Source organism: Panthera onca, chromosome C1 (assembly GCF_046562875.1).
Source record: "Panthera onca isolate mPanOnc1 chromosome C1, mPanOnc1 haplotype 2, whole genome shotgun sequence".
NCBI classification, from domain to species: domain Eukaryota; kingdom Metazoa; phylum Chordata; class Mammalia; order Carnivora; family Felidae; genus Panthera; species Panthera onca.
Window position 1 is genome coordinate 28379876 of NC_138346.1, and position 27573 is coordinate 28407448.

General features: G+C 41.8%; 1 protein-coding gene across 7 annotated transcripts; it reads left to right on the top strand.

Moving 5' to 3' along the window:
* Nucleotides 1-565: 565 nt before the first annotated feature.
* CC1H2orf80 (chromosome C1 C2orf80 homolog) lies at nt 566-27416 on the top strand. 7 transcript variants are annotated; one of them, XM_060623265.3, is made up of 10 exons: nt 566-685; nt 3277-3406; nt 5164-5245; nt 7266-7348; nt 8910-8997; nt 9410-9481; nt 20029-20116; nt 20665-20783; nt 23668-23724; nt 26950-27416. In XM_060623265.3, the coding sequence occupies exons 2-9, from the start codon at nt 3366-3368 to the stop codon at nt 23689-23691; spliced, it is 597 nt and encodes a 198-aa protein (XP_060479248.2). In that variant the 5' UTR covers nt 566-685; nt 3277-3365; the 3' UTR covers nt 23692-23724; nt 26950-27416. The 7 variants fall into 7 exon arrangements, with proteins under 7 accessions (XP_060479248.2, XP_060479251.2, XP_060479250.2 ...); XM_060623268.3 differs by lacking the exon at nt 23668-23724; XM_060623267.3 differs by lacking the exons at nt 23668-23724; nt 26950-27416 and adding an exon at nt 21720-21892.
* The last annotated feature ends 157 nt before the right edge of the window (nt 27417-27573 follow it).

The window sequence follows — 27573 nt, forward strand, 5'->3', positions numbered from 1 at the left end:
ACAAACTCTGCTCTGTCCAGGAGTATGGGGGAGACTTGCACACAGGCCGTGGCAAGTTTTGGTCTTCCGCTAAGAGGGGTGGGAAACTGTGAGCAAGCCTGAAGCAGGGGAAGAAGTACTCAGGATGAAGAGACAAGTGTGTGAGCAGGGAGACCCCCTAGCAGGGGGGAAATGGTGATGCCTTGCACCAAGGTGATGGTTCTTCAGGACTCCCACCGCACTATCATCAGGTGGAATCACCCTGAATGCTTCGGGGCAGACGTTCCCCAGAAATCCCTGCTCAGTCAGTTGACTCCTGGGTCTGCAGCCAAGTGCTATAAAAAACCCTGGGGGAGGGGAGGGGGACTTCTTGCATCCTCTAGGCTTTCCGATTAATCATTTAGGTGGGAAACCGAAGCCTGTTCAGGTAAAAAGATACGTGAACTCCAGGTCAGGATCACAACCCTGTCTAAATATATGACATTCTTTCCCCTGCAGGATGGCAGGGGTTGGAGGAAGGGAGGGGATGGGTAAAAACAAATTATTTTCATTCAGTCATTGTTTCCTAGCAACCAAAAAAAAAAAAAAAAAAGGCATGTGTTTTCCTGATGTCTGTGAGCACCAGCCCAAGACGATGATGTTCAATGCTCCAGCACGCCTCCAGAAGCAGGGAGAGAACAAAAGCACCAGAATCCGTCTCTGGTTGGTAAGAGATTCTGAAAGGGGAATTTATTAAGGGCTGGGCACCTAATAGAACACAATCTGAGAGTCCTGTATCATAGCTACAGGGGTGCAGGGAGGGGATCTGCATGGAGTATACAGATATTTACAGATATTCAGGGCATGATATTCTTACAGAGTATGTAGGCTGTGACTTCTGGGGGGTTGGTTTCTATGAAACAGCTAATGCCTGAGACAGCTAACATCTTTCCATTAGACCCTTTGTGTGTATTTCCAGCCAGAGTCTTGGTTTTTGTTAAAGCTCTGTAGACAGAAAAGAAGAGTGACTGGCTGAATTCAAATTTAAACCAAATAGTCTATGCAAATGGCCCCCTTTCAACCACACAGAGCTACTCAATGTACGAAGTCACTGAACTCTACAGCTAGAAGGGACCTCTCCAATCATTCAATGACTGTTTTGCAGAAGAGGAAACAGAAAAACACAGAGACATAAATTCACTTGTCCAAGGTGACACAGCTAGCTGATAGCCTTACTAGGTCTTTGGACCTCCTGGGGGTGAGGATCGCTCATATTTTTAAGATTTAAACCTTTGTTTATTATGCCACGTTGAATGGCGTTGGGGAGGGTGGTCCAAGGGGAAGTTATCACAGTGGGCAAGAAATGCATATTTTATAATTTAAGTCTGAAATTCTAAGGGCTGGCTCAGAATTACAAACAAGAATGGGTTAAAGCAAATGCTAAGTCTTTTGCTTTTTAAAAAAGCATCAAAGCTAAGGGAGCCTATCTGCCCCCTTGTGAACGAATTGAAATAAGACAAATGTTCGGCCGACAAATGCGTTTCCAACTCAGTGAATTAGAAGAATCATAATTTGTGCTAGCCTTTATGAAGTTTCGAGTGGTACGGTGAAAAATGCTCTTGGTGATATTAACCAGGCTCATCATTTTTTAGACAACACCTGAGACTGGAATGCAGAAGACCCAAGAAGCTTGGCCACAACCATGCCAGTCAGTCAGTGGGTACAGCAGACACTACATCCTGGCATCTGGCCTCCCCCGCCCAGTGCTTTTCCTTCTCTAGGTTATGAGGTCCCCTCTCTGGCTTATAGTTTTCTCTCCCACTTGACTCTCCTAGAGAGCTATATTACTGTCTATACAGTTCATTCATTTCCTGTGGAATGTTCCTACTTTGTTACCCCCCCTTTTATCTTTTCCACATCCCATCCAAGACTGAAGCAGATGCAGTGGCAGCAAAAATGGTCCAAAATAATTAATTTGGTCTGGTGAAGAATTCATGTAAATTAAGGACATCCTGTCTTCTCTCTGCGTATTGTTAGAGAGTTGAATCAAATCAAGCATCATGTTTAATGTAGTTTACAGACTACATTTTTTCCCAGAAGTTTCTAAAGTTTTATTCAAACCGTACTTAGAGTGGCAATTTAAAAACACATGCACAATTTCAAAAGCACAGAAGGTAATATGATGAACACCTATAGATTTATCTTCCCAGAGTCAACAAATGTTAACATTTTTTTATATTTGTTCTCAGGGTTCTCCAGAGAAACAGAGCACATATGTATCTATGTATAATGTATATACATGTACAAGAGAAATTTACTGTAAAGAATTGGCTCACATGATTGTGGTGGCTTGGCCAGTCCAAAATCTGAAGGGGTAGCTGGCAGGCTGGAGACTCGGAGGAGAGTTCTTCTGGCAGAATTTTTTCTTATTTGGGAGGAATCAATCTTTCTTCTATCCAAGCCTTCAACTGATTGGATGAGGCCCATTCACATAATGGAGGGTAATCTGCTCAACTCAAAGTTGATTGACTTAAGTGTCAATCTCATACAAAAAATACCTTCACAGAAACACTCAGCATAATTTTTGACCAAATATATGGGCACAGTGGCCCAGCCAAGCTGACACATAAAAGTAACCATCACAATTTGCTTTCCATCTTGTTTAAGAAATAAAACATTGTGACATAGTTGATATTCTACTTATACCTCTCCTTAGATGTCCCATTTAAAAGTGATGATTTTTTAAATAAACTCCTTTTTGTGACCTCAAATGCCTTCTGATGCCATCACCTAAACTCCGGTTTCTGGTTCAATGTGGAGATAAGAATTGAAGACATGGCCTCACCTTTGCCATGATGATGTATTCTTTCCAGGACCTACCGGCCATAGGAAGTTGTACACAGGTTCTATAGAAAACTCCATTATGAGCCATTGTACCAAGGTGGATTCAGTGGGAGTCACTATGTGGAATGCACACAGAACTCACATGTTCAGATCACAGCATGTTTGGATGTTTCTGTCCAAATAGTCTCATCTACTATTACATGAGCCATGACTATTTTACTTGCTTATTTATTGCAAGGATAAGTAAATGGTGAATGTTGGGAAACTTGGAAAGAATAAGAGGTGTCAGACAAATTCAAGGTACAGTGCACTGCCCTCCCACCCCCAAGCCAGTTTAATTCCAACCTGGAACCGGCTGGATAAGAGGCCTGAGCTCTGCACACTCCCGGATCCCTTCCAGAGTCTAGGACTCCATGACTGGTATTTGGAGTGATAGCATCCTTAACTCAAATTCTCTCTGATTTGCTGCTGTAGCTTGTAGGCTCAAAGAGGCTGACTCTTCCCCAAGGATATCAGGTGCAGTGTAAGCTACAGATATCTGCTCATCTGGACAAGCCTTAATCATGGAAAGAAAGCTCCTAAAGAAGGAAATGAAAAAACTCCTGTAAGTATGATTGAGAATAAGCTTTCGTTTATTACACTCGGCATTTGGTGGGTTTCAGGTCATCGATGGTTTGGATATTGGCAAAGGGTAAAAATCTAAGAGAAGAATGGATTCCTGCACTATAGGAGAAAGCTAGATGATCTGGCTTCTGCCTCCTGCCTGAGAAGCCTCACGTGTGGTGCAAAGCAGGATGCTGACTCTCTTGGGAGAGATGTTTCTGCCAAGACCGTGAACTGCACATCCGAGGCATCCCCATTCTGGAACCTGACAGCTGAACCCCCAGGCCAGGCTGCCTCTACTGGACAGGGTGTGCCTTTGAAAGGGCCCTGCCAGGAACACAGGCGAGATTTCTGCAAAATGTGCCCAAAGGTACATTTATAAGTGTAGCCTGCCTCTTTCATTGTTAGTCTTATCAACTAAATAATTCATCTCCTTGTTCTTGCCATTTGAACTTAAAAAAAAAAAAAAAAAGCCAAGTTCTCCCATGGAAAAATCTTTTTTCTCCTATGGTAGCTTTTCTATGATTTGGTACTTTGTTAAGAGGTTGGTGAAAATCACAGACCATATGAAAAGGGGAGAAAAGGCTGTTCTGTTTCATATATATTATAGGCACAACAATAATATCCTTTTTATCAAAGACCTTATCACAGTCTTCATCCAATGTCCTTTCTCTACCTACTAAGATAATTATGTTTTAACAAGTCCTTAAGAAATACTGGAATAAAATATGTAGGACTACACATAATTACATGTATGGGCTTGGAGGCCAACATAATAATAATAAAAAAAAAAACCCTATTATCAGGAATGTCAATTCCTCCATGTAGAACTGGCATTTCAAAACTGATATAAGTATAATTTTATATCTAAAGAATACATTTAGGCTACTTTAAATAAATTGCCTTGGAATTAGAAAGCAAAAATTTGAGAATTTTTAAAAAAATCTTAGCCTAGTGACTCAGAACTTTAAGAAACCAGACACAAACTTACCACCCCCATTCCCCACCCCACCCCACCCCACCCCCCACAGTAACTTGCCCATAGTGCTTGGTAAAGACCTTGAAAACAGAACTGGCCTTATGTAAAAGTGTGCAGATAGACCTGGGGAGCCAGAATCCTCTTTCCTTTATCAGGTCCCTCTGGCTCTTCTCCCTGGGGGGCTGGGGGGGGGGGGGCGGTAAACCACTTTCTCTTTTCCTGCCAGGACCCCTCATTAAAATCACTGGTAGGGAAGGATCGCACAGGACACACTAAAAGTGGAATTTCTGGTACGCTTTTCTGTATAACTTCTCAGGATATTTGCTTTCTAATGGGGGAAAAGGGGCCTTAGGGCGAGAGAATACATCCATACAGAATATCACAGAGCTGGAATTTTTCAACTGTGGACATTCTGCCTGGGTTTAACACGGGCAGCAAGGGAATCTTTGTTTTAAACAGTGGATCTCAATCCTTTGGGTTTTGTAAAACCTTTTCTGCGTGTGGGAATTTGTGATGCAGCCCCGCCTCCTGCTTTCCCATGAATCCTGTTCCGACTACGGGAGTCTTATTTTTAGATAAATGTGAGGTAAGCTCATGGTGGTTGAACATTTAAAGCTGCACCGTTGCAGAATTGCCTTTTAACTCAAAGCGAATATTAGCTGAGCTACCAGAGCTCTTGGGTTTTGGTGGGGGAGGGGAGGCACTGGAAAGAGCGCGCTTCGGCAAACTGAGCTCCCCTCTCCTTCCCAATGGTTCAATGCTGCTCTCTTGCTTTTAAGGGGAGATTATATTGGCATCAGACTTCGGGAAAATGAATTTGACCCAAAAGGAAGAAGGCAACTCACCTTTCTAGATGATATGGTAAAGAAAGGCATGCCGACGCAAGTCACATTTGTGTGTTTTTTTTTGTGTTCAGGGGACAGAGCAAGGACCTAATGTATATCCTAAATAAGCCTAATCTTGATCCTCCCGTAGTGTCCTCATCCTAGAGTCCTCCACACGGTCTTTTCGACTCATTACACTGAAAGCAAAAATAACGAGAAAGTCCAAGTTATGAGACTCTTTGCTCTTGGCTATTTCGCTCCTAGAAAAGATTAAAAAGCAAAATGGATGCAAAGTTAAACGTTACATACATGTTGTTCAACAATTTTTTTGACAAAATAAGTTATGCAGTTCTCTAATTTTATTTATTTACTTACTTATCGTTTGCATTCATGGAGAAAACCAAAGAATGGAATAATCAAAATCCGTCATCATTGTTAATGTTGAAGTTCAGATTCATGTTCTGTAATGAAAGTTCCCTTCACGGAAATTATGTAAAGGCCTAATTCACAAGAAATTAGTAAATCCTCAGCTTCTTTATGCTTACCTGTTTGCACTATTAAGGAAGAAAGGATGTGTCCCTGCCCTACCCTCCGTCCCTGCCTGACTTCCCTAGAGCTGAATAAGCAGTTAGGCCTGGTGTTCTAAAGTACATCTCTGTGCACATGTTAAATGGGGAACTTAAATCGATCAGATAAGTGCTTTCAAACTTTAATGAGGTCTCATCGCAAGGCCCTTTTGATTGTGGAAGTTGGGGGTGCGTGGCTGGGGAATTTGTATTTGTAATAAGCAAACAGGCCACGCCCACACGGCTAGTCCTGCATCAACCTTTCCATTAGGTTTCAACCACCAATCACAGTTCTTTTTGCTGTTGTTCACTCTCTAGTTTTGTTTAGTCACTGGAAGAAGTACAGTTGACCCTTGATTTGACCCCAGATTTGAACTGTGTGGGTCCACTTATGCACAGAATTTTTTTTAATACAGTACAATACTGTAAATGTATTTTCTGTTATGATTTTCTTAATCAAGTTTTCTCTAGCTTACTGTATTATAAGAATGCAATATATAATATATACAACATATAAAATATGTGTTGATTGACAGTTTATGTTACTGGTAAAATTTCCAGTCCATAGCAGGCTATTCACAGTACACAGATTTTAGACTGCAGGGGTGGGTGCATCTAACCCCTGGGTGTTCAAGGGTCAACTGTACATTGTTTCGAAAAAGTTAGAACCTTAGAACCCATCTAAAACCCCAAAAACAAAACCAACCTTCCCTTTTCTGGAGGGGGACAGGGTAGAGAGAGGAGAAAGAATATTTGGATGGGGACAAGGTGAATATGCTTAGAAATTACCAGGAAAAGATGGTCAACAGGCACGGAATGAATATTTGAACTGGTCCTCAGCTTTTTACTGCATACTAGACTCTTAGCAAGCCACTCATTGGGGTCTACCTCCAGTCGTTTGCTCATGCTGGTCCCTCCACCCTCAAGTTCTTCTCCACCTGTAGAAATTCTCCTGATACTTCAAGCCCCAGCTCCACCAGGGCCCTCTCTCTGAAGACTCCCGGGATCTCCCTGACACCCCAGGTGGACACACCACTTCCCTGGTGCCCCTGGGAGCACATTTCTGACGTTCTGTTCACAGAATTCAAAATTGTTCTCTGAAGTCCTCTTCCCCCCACCTTCACTTTTTTCTATGTTAAAATTTGAGGACACTGAGGTGCTGAAAACATCAATTGCTTACCCGAAGATATACCATGAGTTGTTGGCAATACCTAGATTTGAACCCAGATTCCCAGTTTCCTTCCAAGAATCCATCCTTTCTTTTCCTGTCACCATAAATCAAAAACAAAAATCGGTTCTAGTGAGAGGTAAATGTAATGACTGAAGATCCCTAAATATTTCTGTCTGGGAATCAGGTTAGCTGATGAGCCTCACCTTTGTGGATGTGACAATATAGTAGAATAGGCTTAGCAGCGCCATTGTCATTGGGTCCAGGGAGTGCTTCGGCCAATGTCTAAGCCCATCCCTTTTCTGTCTGCTTCCCGCTCCCAGGCACACTATGACTTGGCCATCAATGTTGCTTTACAATGGCTGGATCACTTGGAAGACTTCACTTGGCTGGAGTGGGAGAAAGTGTAAGTGGAAATGGTTTCTCTTTCTTTCTTTTTTTCTTTCTTTCTTTCTTTCTTCTTTCTTTCTTCTTTCTTTCTTTCAAATATATGACTATGAGTAGTGATAGAGAAAACTTCTATCTGGCATCATCCACCACAAGGCACTCTGATTTGAAAATACTGCAAGGTGGGGAGCCTGGGTGGTTCAGTCATTGGACGGTCCAATTTCGGCTCAGGTTATGATCTCACAGTTCATGGGTTCAAGCCCCCATCGGGCTCACTGCTGTCAGTACAGAACCTGCTTCAGATCCTCTGTCCCCATCTTTCACACTCCTCCCCTGCTCACACGCACTCTCTCTCTCTCTCTCTCTCTCTCTCTCAAAAATAAATAAACATTAAAAAAAAAAAACCATTGAAAACACTGCAGGGTGAGTATCCATCCCTTTCCAGCTAGAAACCTGAAGAAACTAGTTGTCAACTTGGAGAACTCATATACTTGTTTGTATATTTTGTATCTATGCATTGGTTTCTGTCAGATGAAGATCCTTCTCCCACATAATGTTCTGTCTTAGAAATATGGACCATACTTTACTGTGCCCATGCCATGATTTTTAAAACAGTCAATTCTGTGGGTAAAGGCTCTTTCTGAGGACTATCAAACACAATTTCTTAAGCATTTAGCTCAATATCTACCTGGGCTGAGGTGTTTGAATTGCAGCTGTGTCAATCCTTTCCAGGATTATTGGTATTTTCTGCCATGTCTAATGAAGACAGGATTGAATAGCTTATTCCAGAGGCCAGTTATTTTTTCTGTTCCATTGCCTTAGAACACACACCTTGTCCTGGCTCGCTGTATCAGTTAGGGTTTAGTTGTAATAAGCAGAAAATCCAGACGTAAGCCTCACCCCCCAAAAGAGGAGGGAAGAAGGAATTTATTAACTTTGCGTTTGAAAAGTCCGTGAGTCGGTCTGCATTAGGCAGGGCTTAATTCAAAACTCAAATCGTGTCATCAGGATTTACTTCTGGACTATTTCCCCTGGGTGGACATTATTCTTAATTTCAGCCCATTTTATTGCAACATCCAGTCCAAAGGAGAATAGATTTTTTAAAAAAATCACAAGATTGTGTCTCAATTGTGCCTCAGCCCCTGATTTGTCTGGAGGTGGAAGGTGGGGGGCATGGAATACGCTGACTAGCTTAGTCCACAGTGTTTTACCCTTGGAATCTAGGGGTGTTCATGGCTTCCCGAGAAGCACATAGGCTTACAGTGGGTAAAGCAGTTCCCCCCATCAAGAAGGGGAAGAGGATACGGGTTGGCAAAACCATTAAGTGTCCACCATAGTGGCCAATGGTTGCTAGCTGTGAAAACATGGACCAACGAAGGCAAATTCATCACCATTGTTGGAAGATTCAGAATTCTAAGTGTGTACTTTACTGAAAGCAGATTCACCACATTAATTTTGTAAATAGATGCATAACACATGGCCATTGGAGATTACTTATGGATTATTATTATAAACTTAATAGATGTCCAAAAAACCCAAAAATAAACCTTCCATTGTTATTTACTCCTATTCCCCCTTAGGAAAATGCCATTTCATGGCAGACCCACATATCCAAACCGGAAAGAAAGAGAAGCAATGATTTTATCATCTTATGCTGGAATCTTAATGGTAAGGTAAAGAACACTGTTTGCCTATATGGGGATTTTATATTTACTTATGTGCATTTTGACATTAATGCATATTTATTTTATTTTTCAACCGCTCTTCCTAAATGCTTAAGGTTTACTAATATTAAATGTTCCGGTTTTAAAGATACAGTAAAAAGTCTTTTATGCCTATATGGTATTGTGAAAACCTTCATTTAAAAGGCAAAAAAAACCAGAATGAAAGACATAAATAATTGGATACAGGTGATTCTGATTTACCTGCTTATTCAGAAATTACTGATTTAGTGCCCATGCTATCCAGGCATGATGCTGTACCTGTTGGAGCTACAACTGCTTTGTGTCGTAATAAAAGAAAAACCATGACATGATAATACATTTGTTGGTGCTGTTGTTTTTTTTTTTTTTTTTAACAGAACAGTCTCCCAGTTGAGGAAGTCTTTAAAATGTATGGAGCCGATTCTTCTACCAATGCTGGGGCCACCAAGGTAGGGGAGACCCGAGACTATCAATAAGAGGAAACTTTAGAGAGGATTTCTTTATTTTTATACATTTATAATGGATTTTTAACATTGTCAACTGCATGAAATAACAGTTGTTAATCGAAACATACAAAACCAGAGGGGACCACGTCTTCCCTGGCTCATAAAGGTTTGTAAAACGCTTTCCTCACATGAGGGCTGTGTTCATAAGGACAAATGTGTTTTGCGTAAGGCTAAGTAGAGGCAGCAAACAGGTCGCCAGGCTGAGTCTAGATTCTGCCTCTGTCTCTGGTGAACAGAATCTCTCGCTTACTCTGTAATGCACGTTTGGCAAGCCCAAGAACTCCCCTTGCATGATGCACCAGAACATCCAGAACTCAGGCAAGATGTGCAAGGTTTGTTCTTGTGATACATTCTGTAGTTTGCTGCTGCCACACTTCTTCCCGCGAGAGTCCTTTAACCACAACAGTAGATGCGGCAGTTATCACAAGTCCAGTGACCCGAGTTCTGACACCTCTTCTACAGAGCCCTCGGTCCTTGCCTTCTTTGATCTCTTCCATATACTGATCTAAAAAAAAATTGTTTTTTTTAGAATCGTGAATGGTCTTTACAGCCAATTCCGTTTTTGCTACTTATGGATGTATGGACATTTAGTAAGCATTAAACAAGAGGTGATATTTAGATGTGAACTACCTATCCGTTTACCTTTAGATACCTGTAGGAAATGGATGAGGAAAGGGGGATGTGCAGTGGGAGTGAGGGACAACCCACACCCACATACACAGCCCTCTGCTCACACGATCACTGTGGATGCCCCCACCAGCACTTGGCAGGGAGGCCAGGGCAGGGGCAGGGCTATGGTCACAGAAAAGCCCCCCCGCCCCGTTCTTTACCCGCAGACCATACAGCAAATCAAGAACTCACCATGTCCAGCTTGTGAGTCAAGCATTTACAAAAAGAAAGATAAAAAAGGAAAAAAAAATCAAGCATTTACTAAGAAGTGTTGTAACTTTGAATCCCACTGTCCCATCGCCTTAATCCATATGTAAACTGGCTCTAGTTCTGAGACTCAAGTTCCCTTGATCACAGAGGAAGTCAGTACCTTTTCTCTGATCACTCTAGCTTCAACTACATTGATTGATTGATTGATTGATTCATTCATTCATTCAATATGGTTGTAGGTGCAAGGGATATAATGGTGATTGAATCAGGCAAGATTACTTTTCTCATGGGTTTTATATCTTGTACTGGACCTGACATTCCACCTGGTTGAGATAAAGCCACTCTGTGCCCAGTTTTCCTCAGAGACCAAGCTGTTTTTGGTTTTTAAAAAAAGCCCAACCCTTTTGGTTCTTTAGAGAGCCAAGCAAGCCATAATGCTTCATTCCTGCTGGGTTGTTCGTTTTGTTTTTTTTTTTTTTCCTGCAGCTTTCTCCCTTTCAGGCTGCCCTCTTTCCCCCTTTCCCCAATACGCCCAACACATACACATTAATATCTCAGCTTAACCCTTTCCTTTTAGCCATTGTGTTTTTCCTTATCTTCCGGTGCCTTGGAACAACTAGGCAGTCATCAGGCACTGATTGGTTGGTCTCACTCGAATGGCCAAAGGCCAAATATAAAAAAATCAATCCTGGAAGGGATGGCCCTGTGAACCTTTCTAGTTTTGGCTGGGTTATCAATTAAGAAGGTTTGCAAACATGGGTGTCTGAGTAGCTCGGGCCAGGTTCCTTTCAAAGGGCCAGAACAGGAAGTCATGCTGTTTAGAGGAAGGCTGACCAATTTCTATCTATACATCTGGTCTTTCACTTTTTCAGTAAAGAGACTTTATTACGCACCTTCTCTGTTCAGTTATACACATTCTCTATCCTCACAATGGACAATGGGTGACCAGTAACAAAAAGCCTAGATGTGCACATGGACTACATAATGACCAGCTCGGAAGGGAAATAGATAATATGGTCATGGAGGGGGCATTCCTTCAAAGGTCTGCGTCTATTTATTGTTACAGGATCTGTCAGCTCATTTATTGGTTTGTACAGGAAAGGCAGCTTGTGTAGGGGTTAAGCATGAGGATTCTAAAGCTAGACTGCCTGGGTGTGAACCCATGCCCCACCAGCTCCAGGCAGAGTGGTCTTGGGTAAGTCATCGAGTTCCTTCAGCCTCAATTTCATCGTAAAAACTGGGACAAGAAAATGGGATTGTTGCGGGAAATGAGGTGAATTAGTAAAGCCCCCAGTGCTGGGCACATGGTAACCTCAGTAACTATAGTTAAGGTTCTGGTACTTGGGATTTGGGTATTCGATTTCCTCTATGTTCCTATAAATCAAGGTTTCTCAATATTTCAGGCCAGATAATTCTTTGCTGTGTGTGTAGGGCCGTTCTCAGCATTGTTGATGTCTAGCAGTATCTCTGGCCTCTACCCTTTAGATGCCAATAGCTTGCCCCAATGTGATAACCATAAATGTCTCTTGGCTTTGCCAAATGTCCCTTCAGAAGCAAAATCACAGCTAGTTGAGAACCACTGCTCTAAATGTTCAAAAATTAAAAAGCTCATCAAGCATCCAAATATATTATTAACACAATATAAACTTTGCCCATTTTAGACACCAAATGATCACAAAGGGTATGATACCACTTGAGCTACAATAAAAAAGTCTGAGGATCCTCTACCCTTGTGGACCTCACAAGCTCCTCCCTGCTGCAAGAATGCCCACCCAGGCCTTTCTATTGTGGCTTTATATCAGCTCAACTCAGGGACCTCCTCCACATCTTATTTAAAAAATTAGTAGAACCCTCAATGGAGATGTAGCATTTCAAAGATTAAAGTGGAAGAGCTATTTTAAAACAGTCTTTCAGGGGTGCCTGGGTGGCTCAGTCGGTTAAGTGCCAGACTTCGGCTCAGGTCATGATCTCGTGGTTCATGAGTTCGAGCCCTGCATCGGGCTGTGTGCTGACAGCTCAGAGCCTGGAGCCTGTTTCAGATTCTGTGTCTCCCTGTCTCTGCTCCTCCGCTGCTCGCACTCTGTCTCTCTCTCAAAAATAAATAAAAACGTTAAAAAAAAATAAAAGTCTTTCAAGGTTTAACATAATTTCAAAAAATTGATTTAACTAGGCGATGAGGTTGTTCAAAAGAAGTTATTGACAAAGATTCTTCTGGAATTACTGCATATACCTGAATAAACTTTTTCGAGTTGTTTTAAATGTTTATTTATTTATTTATTTTGAGAGAAAGAGAGAGCGAGCCCGTGCACACTTGCAAGCCAGGCAGGGGCAGAGAGAGAGAGAGAGAGAGAGAGAGAGAGAGAATCCTAAGCAGGTTCAGCACTCAGTGCAGAGTCCCACACGGGGCTCCATCTCACAACTGGGAGATCGTGACCTGAGTCGAAATCCAGAGTGGGACGATTAACCAACTGAGCCACTCAGGCGCCCCTATCTGAATAAACCTTGATTCCTTTGGATAAAATTGTCTCCTAGACAACAGCTAAAATCCTCCCCAAGCAAGAGCTTAAAGCCCTGTTGAATACTAATCAGATTATGTAAATTTCTGGCCACTAGAATTGGCTACAGTATATAGTGGGTTGTGCAAAGGCTTGATGGTTTTCTTCAGGAGTATTTGCTGCCACCTGGTGACCGAAAGGCATCATAGGCCCAGTATTGTTCTGTCAATTATCCTCAGGTTCTATTCTTGATAGGGAGCTGTTATTTAATGACAGGGAGCCATTTTTCTGCTGAGGGCCTTGGACCTATAGAAAAAAAATCAAGTAAAGGTCTCACACCAATGATAGTTATTTACAATTACTTTAGATATAAAATAGCCTACTCGATTTTAAACTAAAAAAAAAAAAAAAAGGAGCATAAATCTGCCTTCAACAAAGCAAGCCAGCAATAAAAACATTCCTCAGCTCCATTTCTCAGAGAAAGAGGAAAAAGGAAAGGGAGGCAGAGAGAGTAAAAATCAGTGCAACCGAGACAGGAGAAAGACGAGGAGAGGTGGTAGAGAACATCGGAACCTCTCTGCTTTCCTTCTCTCTTCCTGTAGCCACACCCCAGAGTCTGACCCGCCATCGCTTAACTGCATCCAAAGTTCAAAGCATGCTCTTCAGAGATTGGTGTCCAGTCCCCGCTCTGTCCCTTACCAGCTGTGTGGCCTTGGATAAGTTATTAACTTCCCCAATTCCCAATATCCCTATGTGTAAATATGCATGATTCCACTTACCCAACCCTGCTAGATCGTTCTGAGCATTCATATCAGGTGCATGATGCTGGCACAGGGTGGGGGGCCTTCAGCACACTCAGGATGGTCAGCCTCCTTCCCCCCACCCCCCGGAGTCCATTGATAGCAGCCTGATTTCTCCGCAGCAGGCCCATCTTCCACCCTCAGACCCGTTTGCAGCCCCACCCTCAGGCACTCACCACAATAATCCGCCAAGTGTCTTCTCTTCTTGACCCAGCCTGAATCAGACAAAAATGAAAAAGTGTTTTCATGATAAAGACAGGGACCTACTGCGTTTATACAAAAGTTCAGTATTGGCAGATCTTCTTGATGGGAGATTGGAAACCACGCTTTCAATATCCATGATGTCCAAATGAACACTCACAATAAATGTTGAAAGTATAAAGGCCAAGCAAACAACAGATCCGCCAAGTGGATGAAATTGGACATATCGACAGTTTGGGAGCTCTCCCTGCCCCTACCCTTCCTTTTGCTCCAGGCTTCCACTATCTTGAATCACGAGTTTATCATTTTCTTTTCTTTCTTTCTAGTTTGACCGCATATATATGTCTAATCAATGTATCGTTTACTTCTGCATATTCTTTGAATTTGATATAAGTAATATAAAAGACAGTCTTCGTAAATAGAGCAAATGTTTTATTCCTTTCTTCATTCAATGCTATGTTGCACAAATTCATCCCTGTTGTTACACACAGTTTATTTTCACTGCGTATAGTATTCTGCTGTAGAAGAGTATGCCACCGTTTATTTATATATTCTTCCATTATAGACACTGGGATGATTTCTGTGATATGTCTCTTTGTGTACAGTAAAATAATTTATTTGTTTCTTTATTTATTGAGAGAGAGCAAGAGAGAGAGAGTGCATATGAGTGGGGGAGGGGCAGAGAGGGAGGAGGAGAGAGCATCCCAAGCAGGCCCCACGCTGTCAGCACAGAGCCGGACTTGGGGCTTGATCTCACAACCGTGAGATCATGACGTGAGCCAAAATCGAGTCAGACACCTAACCGACTGAGCCGCCCAGGCGCCCCGCCCTTGTGTTCAGTGAAAGAGCTTCTGCGTGGTCTGTAACTAGGTGTGAACCTGCTACGTCACAGGGATGTGCATCTTCAACTCTACATAAAGTCTAATTGCTTTCCGAAATGGTTGTACCAATTTACACTTCTACCTGCAGTGTAGGTCATCCGCTTGCTGCTTTCAGGCTTTTTAAGCTTGTCCGTCTGTTAAGTGGCTGAGGCCTTAATTTACATTGTGGTCTTAATTTTCAGTCCTCTGATTATCAATGAGCAGCTATTTCTACGTTCTTCTTTTGTGAAGTGCCTGCTGAAAATCTTCTGTCCATTTTTTGTTTGTTTGTTTATTCTACTACAGGATATATAATCAGTCGAGTCCTGGATTTTCCAGTACTCTTCCTATTTGAAATTTGCCGTTTCTCTTCACAGACATTAAAATGTTTGGAAAATACGATGTTGCCCCATCCCAAGCACATTTGAAAAACTTCTTGGACAGATCCAACTGTCTTTCCAGACCACATGCCCTGCTTTTACTTTGGAAAATATGATTGTCATACGCATATACCCGATCACTTTGACATCTAGAATCAGGAACTTTCCACCTTCTGTCTCAGTGATACCAGATGACATGTTAATAAGTTACTGCTCAAGGCTGAAAGAAAGGTTCGTGCAGATTCCTGTCTATGCTCTTCAGCCCTTACTGATGTTTCCGGGGCCTTTCTTGTGCACATTCCTACGTGACACATCCCCATCTTCTCTCCCTCTTCATGCTTCCAGTTAGAAGAAACTTTCGTTGAATGTGCTTTGGACATAATATGGCACCTAAGGAGAACTTGAATCAAGAAATAAGAATTGCCATAATACTTCCACACTGACACGATGATGATACTAGGAAATAGCTTTAAAGGAAAAAAAGAATGTACAACCAACTCTAGGTTTAGGATTTAAATTTCACCCTACTTGGAAAATAACTTCTCATACAAACCACACAGGAAGCTATAGGAACTGCTTGCATGAGCCATCAGATTATCAGGACCATAGAATATTTGAGCTGGCAGTGACCTTTAAAATCATCGGGGTCTGTCTTCCCCAGTGGATAGGGAGCTAGAGCATGAAAAACAAAGTCTTGAATCTTCAAAGGCATCGAGAACAACGTATAAGCCAGTTTTCTTTCTCTTATACCTGGCATATGTTGTTCTGAAGGGCCGTTCTCATAGCCATAATCGCCCCGCCAATACGAATCCTCATTTTATTACTTTCAGTGTTTTAGGGCCATGTTTCTGAATAGATATCTACTTCTTGAAGACGGAGGCCGTTGCTTATGCTTATGTTTAATTTTTTACAATGCTGGATAGCAGGTATACTCTATAAATATATTAGCCATTTAAAAAAAGGCTGAGGTTTGGCTTTGATTTTCTTTTCTTTTTTTCTTTTTCTTTTTTTTTTTTTATTATTTTATTATTATTTTTTTAACTTTTTTTATTTGTTGAGACAGAGAGAGACACAGCATGAACGGGGGGGGGGGGGCAGAGAGAGAGGGAGACACAGAATCGGAAGTAGGCTCCAGGCTCTGAGCCATCAGCCCAGAGCCCGACGCGGGGCTCAAACCCACGGACTGCGAGATCGTGACCTGAGCTGAAGTCGGCCGCTTAACCGACTGAGCCACCCAGGCGCCCCCTGATTTTCTTTTTTAAAAAGCCTGTAGTGTACTTGTTTTCTATTATTTTGGAATTCTTTATTATTTCATTCCTTCTCTTTTATTTGAGCAAACGTGCTCTTCTCTGTCCGGTTTAAGGGGGGAAGCTTAAATCATTGATTTTGAGCTTTTCTAATATATACACTTAAAGCTATAAATTTTTCTCTCTAAACGTTTACTATTTTGATTGTATCCCTCTTATTTTGTTACAGATGCAGTTAAAGCAGGGATTTTGTTTCTCAAATAAACATATTTTCAATTAAAAAAAAAAGGAAAGCTGAGGTCAAATTTATTTTTTTAAGTTTATTTATTCATTTTGAGAAAGAGAAAGAAAGAGAGAGAGAGAGAGAGAGAGAGAATGAGTGGGAGAGGGGCAGACAGAGAGGGAGAGAAATTCTTAAGCAGGCTCCACACTGTCAGCACAGAGCCCGATGAGGGGCTCGAATCCACAAACTGTGAGATCATGACCTGAGCCAAAATCAAGGGTCAGAAACTTAACCTACTGAGTCACCCAGGCACTGCAAAAGCTGAGGTCAAATTCAGAAGGGCTCCTGCTTAAGTGGCTATAAACTATTCTGTCAACAAAGAGAACACAACCTCATTTATTATTTAATCCATGTTTTCTGTGTGATAATAACCAAAAACCTATAGTAATCGTGAAAACCAGAGTCTGTTTCTCATGTGAAGGAGTCTGGAGGTGGGCAGATCGGGGCCACTACCAAGGTTCCACAGGGTGGTAAGGAACACAGGCTTCTCCTGGCTCTCTGCTCAGTTATTCTTATTGAAAATTGCAAAATAATACATAAATACAGTACCTTTCTTCACAAAAAAATACACCCCCAGGGCGCCTGGGTGACCCAGTCTGTTAGGTGTCCAACTCTTGATTTTGGTTCAGGTCATGATTTCACAGTTCATGAGCCTGAACCCTCCGTCAGGCTCCTTGCTGACAGTGTGGAACCTGCCTGGAATTCTCTCTCTCTCTCCCTCTCTCTCTCAAAATAAATAAACTTTAAAGAAAAATAAAATAAAATAAATAAAAAATAAAAACTATCCCCCCCCCCCTGCCAAATCCCACCTATGTATAAACCACACAATTATCTTAAACTCAAGTTCTCGTGGAAATGAAGATTTCTACTTACTTTGAAGGAATACCAGTGATGTGGGAACTTGATCATCAAGAGTTTGGATGATAGGGTAGAAATGTTCTACTGACCTGGAAATCTAAAAATGGGTATTTATTTTATTGTCCTTGTCTTTCGGTATTTGCCTCAGTTGTACATCATGTAAAAGTGTCCTATTGATGAAATGCCATATTTGTTGAAATGTACACATAAAGAGAATTGTATAATCACATCTTGCTCCTTAGAAATAAGAGTTCTGTAAATTCTGTAAATGTAATGCCTGAAGCTCTCTCGGTGAGAAAGCAGAAACTTGTTGGTCTTGCAGAGGGATATGAATTACTTCAGGCCTGCTGGCTCTGAGTAGTTATTTATTATTAGTTATTCGATTAGTTATTTCCAGGCAGGATCCTGTAAAGGAAATGGTGGCCAAGTTGTTGCCCTGGGTAATTCACTACAATAGAGAGAGATGAGTCAGGGAGGAAGATGATGATTATGATGGTGATAACAAACATAAATAATAATTACTCTTGTCATTAATTTGAAAGCTAATATGTGGTGCTATGTGCCAAGCACTATTTTAAGTCCTTTACATATGTTAACTTTTCAATCCCTACCACAACCCTGTAAGGTCACTGCCGGTGTTATTATTATCACGTGAAGAAACAGGAGGAGTTAGGTGACAGGCCCAAGGTCACACATCTTGTAGATGGTGCAGCCTGCCTTCACAGCCAGCCAGTCTGAAACGAAAGTGTCTGCTCTTAACCACTATTGTTTGACTGGAATGGGAGTTATTCAACCAGCCAATGACACTTGAGGGCCTCCTCTCTAAGGCACTGGAGAGAAGAGGTTAAATTAGCTAACTGGGCTCCCTGCTTCCACACTCCAACCCATGCTCCACACAGCAGCAGAGCTAAACCAGACCTGGTCAACCTACTGCTTAAACATATGTCAGTGGCTTCCATTGATTCCTGGAATCGATACAACATAAGCTCCACACCATGGCCAACAAGGACCCAGGGCATCTGGCTCCTGCCTCCCTCCTCAGCCCCAACTACAATTTCCCCTTTCTCGCTATGCTCTCGCCACCCTGGCTTCCTTTCTGTGTCTGGAAACACAGGTTATTCCAAGAGGACCTTCTCATTCCCTTTGCCCGAAGTACTCCTCTCCAGCTCTTCCCAGGGCCGTCGGCCACTCACTCTGGAAATCTCAGCTGAAACACTGCTTCCCTTCTAGAGGCTTCCTCTGGCCACTCTGAAGTGGTGGCTATCCAGTCACTTGCTAGTACACCATCTTGTTTCATTTATGAAGCCCATCACAATGTAGGCTTACCCTGGTTGTCTAATCATTTATTGTTTGTGATTCCTTACTCAGCTCCAGAAGGGCAGGAACCTGGTCTGTCTCAGTAACCACCGCTCCTAAAAGAGGGCCTGGCCTGTAGTAGGTGCTCAGTAAAAACTCACGAAGGAATGAATGAATGAAGAGACAGTCCTAACCTTGAAGAAGTCCCCAGTGTAGAGCAGCAGACCGTGGGTTATGACTAAGTGCAGATATTACACACTGCGGCTCTTCTACGTGAATGCATGCTTTGAGTTCACAGAGGAGTGAGTCAGTAATTCTGCCTGGGGGGTAAGGTGGGGGGGTGGGGTGCCAGCATAGGAGAGTGGAGGTGGGAGACATCGGGGCGAGTTTCTCAGAAAAGGTGATATCTGAGCTCTATCTCAATGGAAAAGGAGGAGCCTGTAGGCAGAAAAGGAGGGAATGGTTATCACGATGTGAGGAGTGGGGTCAGCGTGTGAACGAGCCTTCTGGGCAAAGGGGACCAAGCGCAGCAGCAAAGGCAGCGAATGAATGTGCATACGATGTGAGGAATGAGTTCCACCAGCAGACGTCCATACTGTGTGAGGGGCCCACGGCTGCCTCAACAGACCAAGTGCCGCAACTCGCGGCTGTTAACGGCACAAAGTGTGTGCAGCTTTTAAAAACAGGACTGTTTTGGGGTGGCTCAGTCGGTTAAGCGTTGGACTTTGGCTCAGGCCATGATCTCACAGTTTGTGGGTTTGGGCTCCGCGTCGGGCTCTGTGCTGACAGCTCGGGGCCTGGAGCCTGCTTCAGATTCTGTGTCTCCCTCTTTCTCTGCCCCTCCCCTGCTCCCACTCTCTCTCTCTCTCTCTCTCTCTCTCTCTCTCTCTCTCTCTCAAAAATAAATAAACATTAAAAAAAATTTTTTTAAGGGGCGCCTGGGTGGTTCAGTCAGTTTAGCGTCTGACTTAGGCTTAGGTCATGCTCTCGGGATTCGTGGGTTCGAGCCCAGTGACGGGCTCTGAACTGACAGCTTGGAGCCTGGAGCCTGCTTCACATTCTATGCCTCTCTCTCTCTCTCTCTCTCTCTGCCCCTCCCCTGCTTGTGCGCTTTCTCTCTCTCTGTCTCAAATGAATAAACATTAAATTTTTTTAATTTAAAAACTAAAAATAAGACTGTTTTCCTTTCAGGTTCCCCGAGCTCCACCTTTCCGCCTCTCCTTGCACCCCTTTGCCATGTTAACGGCACCCAAAGCAGCAGAATACGCCCGCAAACAGGGTAAGCCTGCTTACTTCCACTGCTTGAGAAATTTAAGTAAAACTAGGAGGTGAATACACAAAGTAAGGCCAAAGTTGTTATAGCAATAAGACTCTTCTGTCCAGTTGAACAAAGAAAAAACAAACCAGAAGCATCCATGACTTAATTTCCCTTCATTTTATAGAAGTCAGAGAAGTCTTATTTCTCAGACCCTTTAGCATTGGGAGCAAAGCACTCTAATTTTTTTTTTAATTCTTAAAAATGTTTTTAATCATTTTTGAGACAGAGACAGAGTGGGAGGTAGGGGGTGGGTGGGTGCAGAGAGAGGGAGACACAGAATCTGAAGCAGGCTCCAGGCTCCGAGCTGTCAGCACAGGATCTGACGTGGGGCGGGAACTCGTGAACCAGGAGATCATGACCTGAGGTGAAGTCAGACGCTTAACCGACTGAGCCACCCAGGCAGCCCTGGGAGCAAAGCACTCTAGAAGGGAAGAATCTAAAACCGTGGGTGGACTCATTCTTTTAAAAAAAGTTTCTTATACCAATACGGTTACTGCATGTGTCTCTAGGTGTCAAGTTAAGAAGGGGAGCAAACAAAAACACCGCCAGCAGCTCTGCAAGGGAAGTAAATGTCACAGCATGGAAATCATCAAAAACTGTATCTTTGGACATCCAGCCCAAGAACAAAGTAGGTCTAAAAATGCAAATTGGACCAAACTGATAACGGAGAGTTTGGGGAGTATTTTACTTACATTGTGGTTAAAAGTCTAGCCTTTGGAGAGAGATGCTGTGGGTCTGAATATCAAGCCACTCCTTGCTGTGTGAAGCTGTGTGACTTCAGACAAGCTACTTAACCTCTCTGTGCCTTAGTTTCCCCCTCTACAAAACAGGAAAAATAAGGTTACCTACTGTCCAGGTTGTTGGGATGAGTAACTGGGATTATGCATTTTAAGAGATTAGATTATGCATTTTAAGAGATTAGATTAGTAAACCCTAAATAAATACTAGCCATTATTATCTTTTAACACTTAAAAAATACTATTCACAAATTAATCAGCTGTTATTTTTTGATTCAAGTAAATGTGTTGAGGAGACTTATATGAATGCCTGTGTCCTAAGTGTTTCTCTTCTTGGTCCCTTTCACATTAATGAAAATTTATCTTTGCCTGCTTTGCATCTCTGCTGCTTCTGCCCTGTCCATCCGATTCCTGGCACATTTATGCTGCAGAATTCAGAGAAAGGTCAGAGAGGCACTGGGCTGGAGAAAAAGGAAAAAGGCAAGCGAGTTCTTTGCCCTTCCCGCCCTGGCTCTTTACTGTAATGTGCAAAGTGAAAAGGAAATTTATAAAGATGTCAGGAAACCCAGTTCGTCAACATAATAAAAGCTGAGAGGGGGAAGAGTCAGATAAGTGGTACAGCTGGGCGTCTGGGATATTTTAGCGCTTTGCAGAATGAGGGACTATGGGTCAGCAGCAGGGCTATAAGCTAGGACAAGGAAAGGGAATTTTGAAACTTAGTACACTGGATTATGAATTGGGTTTGCTTTCAGAAACACAAGTGAAAATTAAAATTTCTTTTTATGGGGCACCTGGGTGGCTCAGTCCCTTAAGCGTCTGACTCTCAGTTTCAGCTCAGGTCATGATCTCATGGTTTCATGAGTTCAAGCCCCGCATGGGACTGACTCAGCACTGACAGTGCAGAGCCTGCTTCGGATTCTCTCTGTCTGCCTCTCCGCTGCACATGCTGTCTCTCAAAAATAAATCAAGAAACTTAAAAAATTACTTTAACAAATAAAAATTTTTTCTAGTTTGGTTGCTGTACTGTTCATTTTTTAATGTGAATCTCTGAATAGACTGGACCACACAGGGCTCAGGATTTATTCAGGTTTTAGAGGCAAACTATTGGCTGGTAAGAAATGTATCCTTATCATAACAATTGCTTTTGGAACTGCCTGAATTCTTTGGTCATATCAGGGTTTTAAGAAGTGTTGTTCTGGGGCAGCTGGGTGGCTCAGTCGGTTGAGCTTCTGACTTCGGCTCAGGTCATGATCTCATGGTTCGTGGGTTCAAGCCCCGCATCGGGCTCTGTGCTGAGAGCTCGGAGCCTGGAGCCTGCTTCTGATTCTGTGTCTCACTCTCTCTCTCTGCCCCTCCCCTGCTCACGCTGTCTCTCTCTGTCTTTCAAAAATAAATAAATATAAAAAAAAATTTTTAAAAAAAGTGTTGTTCCAGTAACATATCAATCCCACTATTGGGAAAGGTTTACTATATTGTTTTCTTTTAAAGATATTTGCTATAATGAGATTTAAAGACGTGGCTTTTCTAGAACCGTATCTGTGTTACTGAAGAACTATTTGAAGTAAGATGTGTGTGCTGTTGTTGTTTTTTTTAATATGAGTTTGGAGATGGCAAGTTTTAGAAAGTAAAACAAAACAACAGGAAAAAAAGTAACAACTCCAGAAATAACACACAGATGTACACTCACGTATGCATGTGCACACACACACACACACACACACACACACACACACACACACACTGATATCTAGATGTTAAACTTAATTATGAAAAAGCAGATCTCTGAAACGGGAGTTCATAGGCCCATTTATGCATCTTAGGTACCGAAAATCTGGCTCTCAAGATGACTCACTGGTATGTTTTTTTGAAAATACAATTTCACTTCCTGTGTGTTTTCTTCCACCGCCATTAAGGATTGTTGGCTTCTTGATGGAAGCAGATCTTTTCTTTCCTTATTATTTCCCACATGTATATATAGTGCTTTGCAAGCAGTGGATATTCAGTAATTATTGTTCATTACTGAATTGGCAATAAACTGCATTGTCCCGAGTGCTCTCAAACCACTGTGCTCTGTCTACACCGACCGACAGGCTCGTTTCTAGGGACCAGCCGTTTCTATAGGCTAATTACTGCCTGTAAGCCCAGGAGTGTCCAAAAAATAAGTGCCTGTTTTGCAGTAGGGCCAGGTCTTGAGGTGAATCCCTTCCATAAAGTCCTCTTCTTGATAATCAAACAGCAGAAAACACATTTATGACTTTTTTTTTACTTTCATTATGACTTTATGTTCATTCTTTTTCCTTTGTGTACATTAGGCATCTTTTCCAACTCCTGGGTAATGTACTTTTTAAATTAGCTCAAAACATTATAAAAGTAATATGTGCTTATAGTAAAACTTTCAAACAATACAGGAAATATAAACTGAAAAATAAAAGAATTCCGCCTTCCCCACACTCCTGTCCTACTCCTCAGAAATAACCACTGTTAATATCTCTTGTGATATTAAAATATTTGTTGTACATGTACATATAAATATACATACATGTGTCCTATTGATTTGTTAGAAATAACAAAGAAATTAATGAAAGCAATATCTTTATTAAATGGAAAATATGCTTTCACAGTTTATTGCTTGAAGTTTTTCAAATTATATATTTGAGCTTCCTAGTCTTTTTATCCATATGTTTTATGGATATTGTACCGTGTCTTTTAACTGGTGAACATTTACAACCTCAAGATAAAACGATGTCTCATTCAGAACTTTCTATTTATTTCCAGGCACAGAACTGCTTCATAAAATAAGGGACAAGGAGAATATATATTTTTTTAATCCAGGTAATTTGGAAAATAGTTTGAAAGATTTCTTTTGTATTATATTGACATTGGTAACTCATTTCTTAATTTTTTTAATGTTTATTTTTGAGAGAGCGAGTGGGCAAAGGGCAGAGAGAGAGGGAGACAGAGAATCCCAAGCAAGGCTCCACACTGTCAGCACAGAGCCCAATGCGGGGCTCAAACTCATGAAATGTGAGCTCATGACTTGAGCCAAAATCAAGAGTTGGATGCTTAACCAACTGAGCCACCCAGGTGCTCCTCATTTCTTAGTCAAAATGAATATGAGCAACACCATACCCTAGAAAAGTGTTGACATTGAGCACATTACCAGGAAATGGATTCGGAATGGACAGGACCATACAAAAGAGCTAGCAAACAGCATGCTATAATGATTAAGAGTATGGACTCCGGAGTCACACAGCTCAGAGTTGACTCTTGATTCTCCCATTTGATAACTGGAGTGAATTGTTAAGTGAATCCCTCTGTGCTTCATTTTCTCATTTATAAAGAGAGGATTACAGCGGTACCTATCTCATAAGGTCGCTACAAGGACTGCCTATGTGGAAGGGCTGAGCAAAGTGCCGGGACCTAGCTAGCCATAATACAACTGCTTCCGTTACTATCACTCCTGACAAAATCACAAGGTCATGGACCGGAACAAGATACGGAGAGAGGGCAATTTGAGGGTTTCTGGTTTCTGGTTCCACACAGTTTAGAAACTGCCGTTCATCCTAACAAGTAAAAAGCTGAACAGGCTGAGAAATGAACTCCTCGTGGATCTGTAGGACAGGGGAGGTCAAAAGGCAAACCTCTGCCCCCAAAGGTTGGAGAGACAGACAGGTGGAATAGGAAGTTACGGTTTACGAGAGCAAAGACTCACAAGTGGAAGCTTCCAGGGATACAGCATTGGAGTATGAAAACCTCAACTGTAATCGGCAAATTACGGGAACCTCAGTGCAGACAACTCAGAGGGTTAACAACTCCAGGGGGACCAGTCATAGCAGGACACCCACAATATTGTGAAATTTACCTCCAGGAGCTCTGCAGGTTCTCACAGTAAGTATTGGAGAAAATTCCTTTCATGCTTCCAGCAGCAGGAGGAGAAAAGGAATCATGTTTCAATACAGCACGCTGTTCTTAACCTGGCCTGCCCCAAGTGGAAACTAGTTAACTAGAACCTCACCTTCTGGGGTTTTATCAGAGCCCAGCTGACCAAAAGGAAGGGAAATACCAACTCCAGTTAGCTGTAGTCATCTTGTCCCAGCTGGAGGAGAAGAAAAACTGAGAAACACTTGTGAGGCTCACAGTCCAGAAACACAGGCTCACCAAAGATTGAGTTCTAATCAGAGGACTATTGAACTATTCCCTCCCCCCCGCCCCACACACACACCCCAGCACCACATCACTAAAGGCGTATTCAGAGAGTTCCTTTTGCCCAGTACATCATATCTAACTATCAAGAAAGAATGACAAGGTATAGTAAGATGCATAAAACATAATTGAAAGAGAGCAAGCATTACAAACAGATACGGCAGGGGATGTTGGCATTATCAGACCAGGAATTTAAAACAAATATGATTAATATGCTAAGAGCTCTAATAGGTAAGGAACACAGCATGCAACAAGAGATAGCGATGGAAGCAGAGAGGAGAAAATCCAAACTGTTAACTGGAGAATCCAGGTGGGGGCGTGTGTATCTTCATTGTACAAATATTTCAACTCTTCTGCATGAATGTCTTCATGATGAAATTATGAAGCAGAAAAAAAAGGAAACGGTCAGAGTGGATCGAAAAACAAAACCTAGTTATGTGTCGTCTACAAGACACCCGCTTTAAATATAAAGGTACATATAGATTAAAGATAAATGGATAGACAAAATAAATCATGCCAGCACTAATCAAAAGCAAGGAAAAGCTGTACTAATTTCTGACAGAGCTGACTTCAAAGCAAGGAAAATTGTCAGGGATGAAGAAAGGCATTATAAAATGATAAAGGGGTCAATTCTCCGAGAAGACAATCCTTAACACGTGCGCATGGGACAACAGAGCATCAAAGCACAGGAGGTAAAAACAGGTAAAGCTGCAAGGAGAAATCGCTGACTCCACTATCACAGCTGGAGACTTCAGCATCCCTTCATCAGAAATGGAGAGAGGGCGATTCAAGTTTAAATTCATAAGAAATATATTAACAATTCAAGACAATATAGTATAAGAAAAACACGCAACTGCTCAGGGGCAAAAAAGATTGATTTGCTCTGGGTAGGGTTAGTCAAAAGAAGTATAACTTTTATTATTTATGCTTCTCTTTGGAAATAATTTTGAGCTTAGAGGAAGTTTGCAAGAATGGCACAGATTCCTCATACACCTTTTACTCAGATTCACCAAATATTTGTGTTTTGCTCCATTAGCATTACCATTTTATCTGCCTCTGTCACTCTAACTCTCTTCCTCTGTGTGTCTCTCTTTCTCTTGGTATATAGTACATAATTTTTTTAAGTTTATTTATTTATTTTGAGAGAGAGAGAGAGAGAGAGAGAGAGAGAGAGAGAGAGAGCATATTCATGCATGCCCACAGGTTGGGGAGGGACAGAGAGTGAGGGAGAAAGAATCCCATGCAAGCTCTTCCTTCTCAGTGTAGAGCCCAACATGGGGGTTGATCTCAGGAACCGTGAGATCGTGACCTTAGCCTAAATCAAGAATTGGACACCTAACAGATTAAGCCACCCAGGTGCCTCCAACTTTGATATTTTTATATGATCTACCGCCTATATATCAATTTTGTCAATTGACCCAATAATGTCCTTCTCTTTTTTAAAATTTTTAAAAAATGTTTATTTATTTTGTGCTGTCAGCACAAAGCCTGATGTGGGCTTGAACTCATCAATTGTGAGATCATGAGCTGAGCCAAAATGGAACACTCACCTGACTGAGCCACCCAGGTGGCCCAATAGTGTCCTTTTCTAAACATTTTTCCTTTCTGTACAGGATTCAGTGTGGGATCTGATACTGTATTTAGTTGAGAAATATAACTCAATTTCCTAAACCTCTCAGAACAATTCCATGGATATTCTTTTGTTCCTACATGGATTTTAATCCATCTTTGTCAGTAACTTAGTATTTGATATTTGATCTTAACTCCCTATAGACTGAAATCTAATGTCTGTGTCCATCTGAAACTGATGTGCTTGATACCAAAATCTTTTTTTATTTATTTTTTATTCTGCAGGTCACTTAGAAACATGGAATTGCACCACGAGAGTCTATAATAAAGTCTCCAGGAGGGGAAAAGAAACATCATCCTAACACTGTAACTTTTGCCAGCACGTTTTTCTTTATGGTTAGCTTTTGGTGCAAAGTTTGTTGAAGGGTTACTTTGGATGTTGGGCTTTCTTCTCTTAGAATCCTATTGTGTGGCTAGAGTGTGGTTTTTAAAAAATGTATATCTTAAGCTACTTCATTGTCACTGGAAGACGGCTGGTCGGAGAATTTCAAGACTATGTAGTATTTCTAGGTCAGAACAGACTGGCTTTGCAGCAATGCCACAAGTGTTTAGCACTGAGTACTGCAGAGTGAGGGGGGTAGGAGGCAGTTTCCCGAAGTTTTGACCCCAAATCAAATTAATCTGTCATTCACTGCCCTTACTATGTTCTCCGATGGAAACATTTAAAATCATTTCAGTAAAGCAGTAAAGGAAAAATGTAGGCTTTCTTTCAATAAATATAATATCTACTAGGAAAAGAAAATGTTCTAGTCCTTCAGCACTTTGCAAAATGCTGATTAAGCACTGGTTTAGCTTGTAAATACATGTAGCAATAATTTGACCAAATGAACGTGAGTACAGCTTTCACCT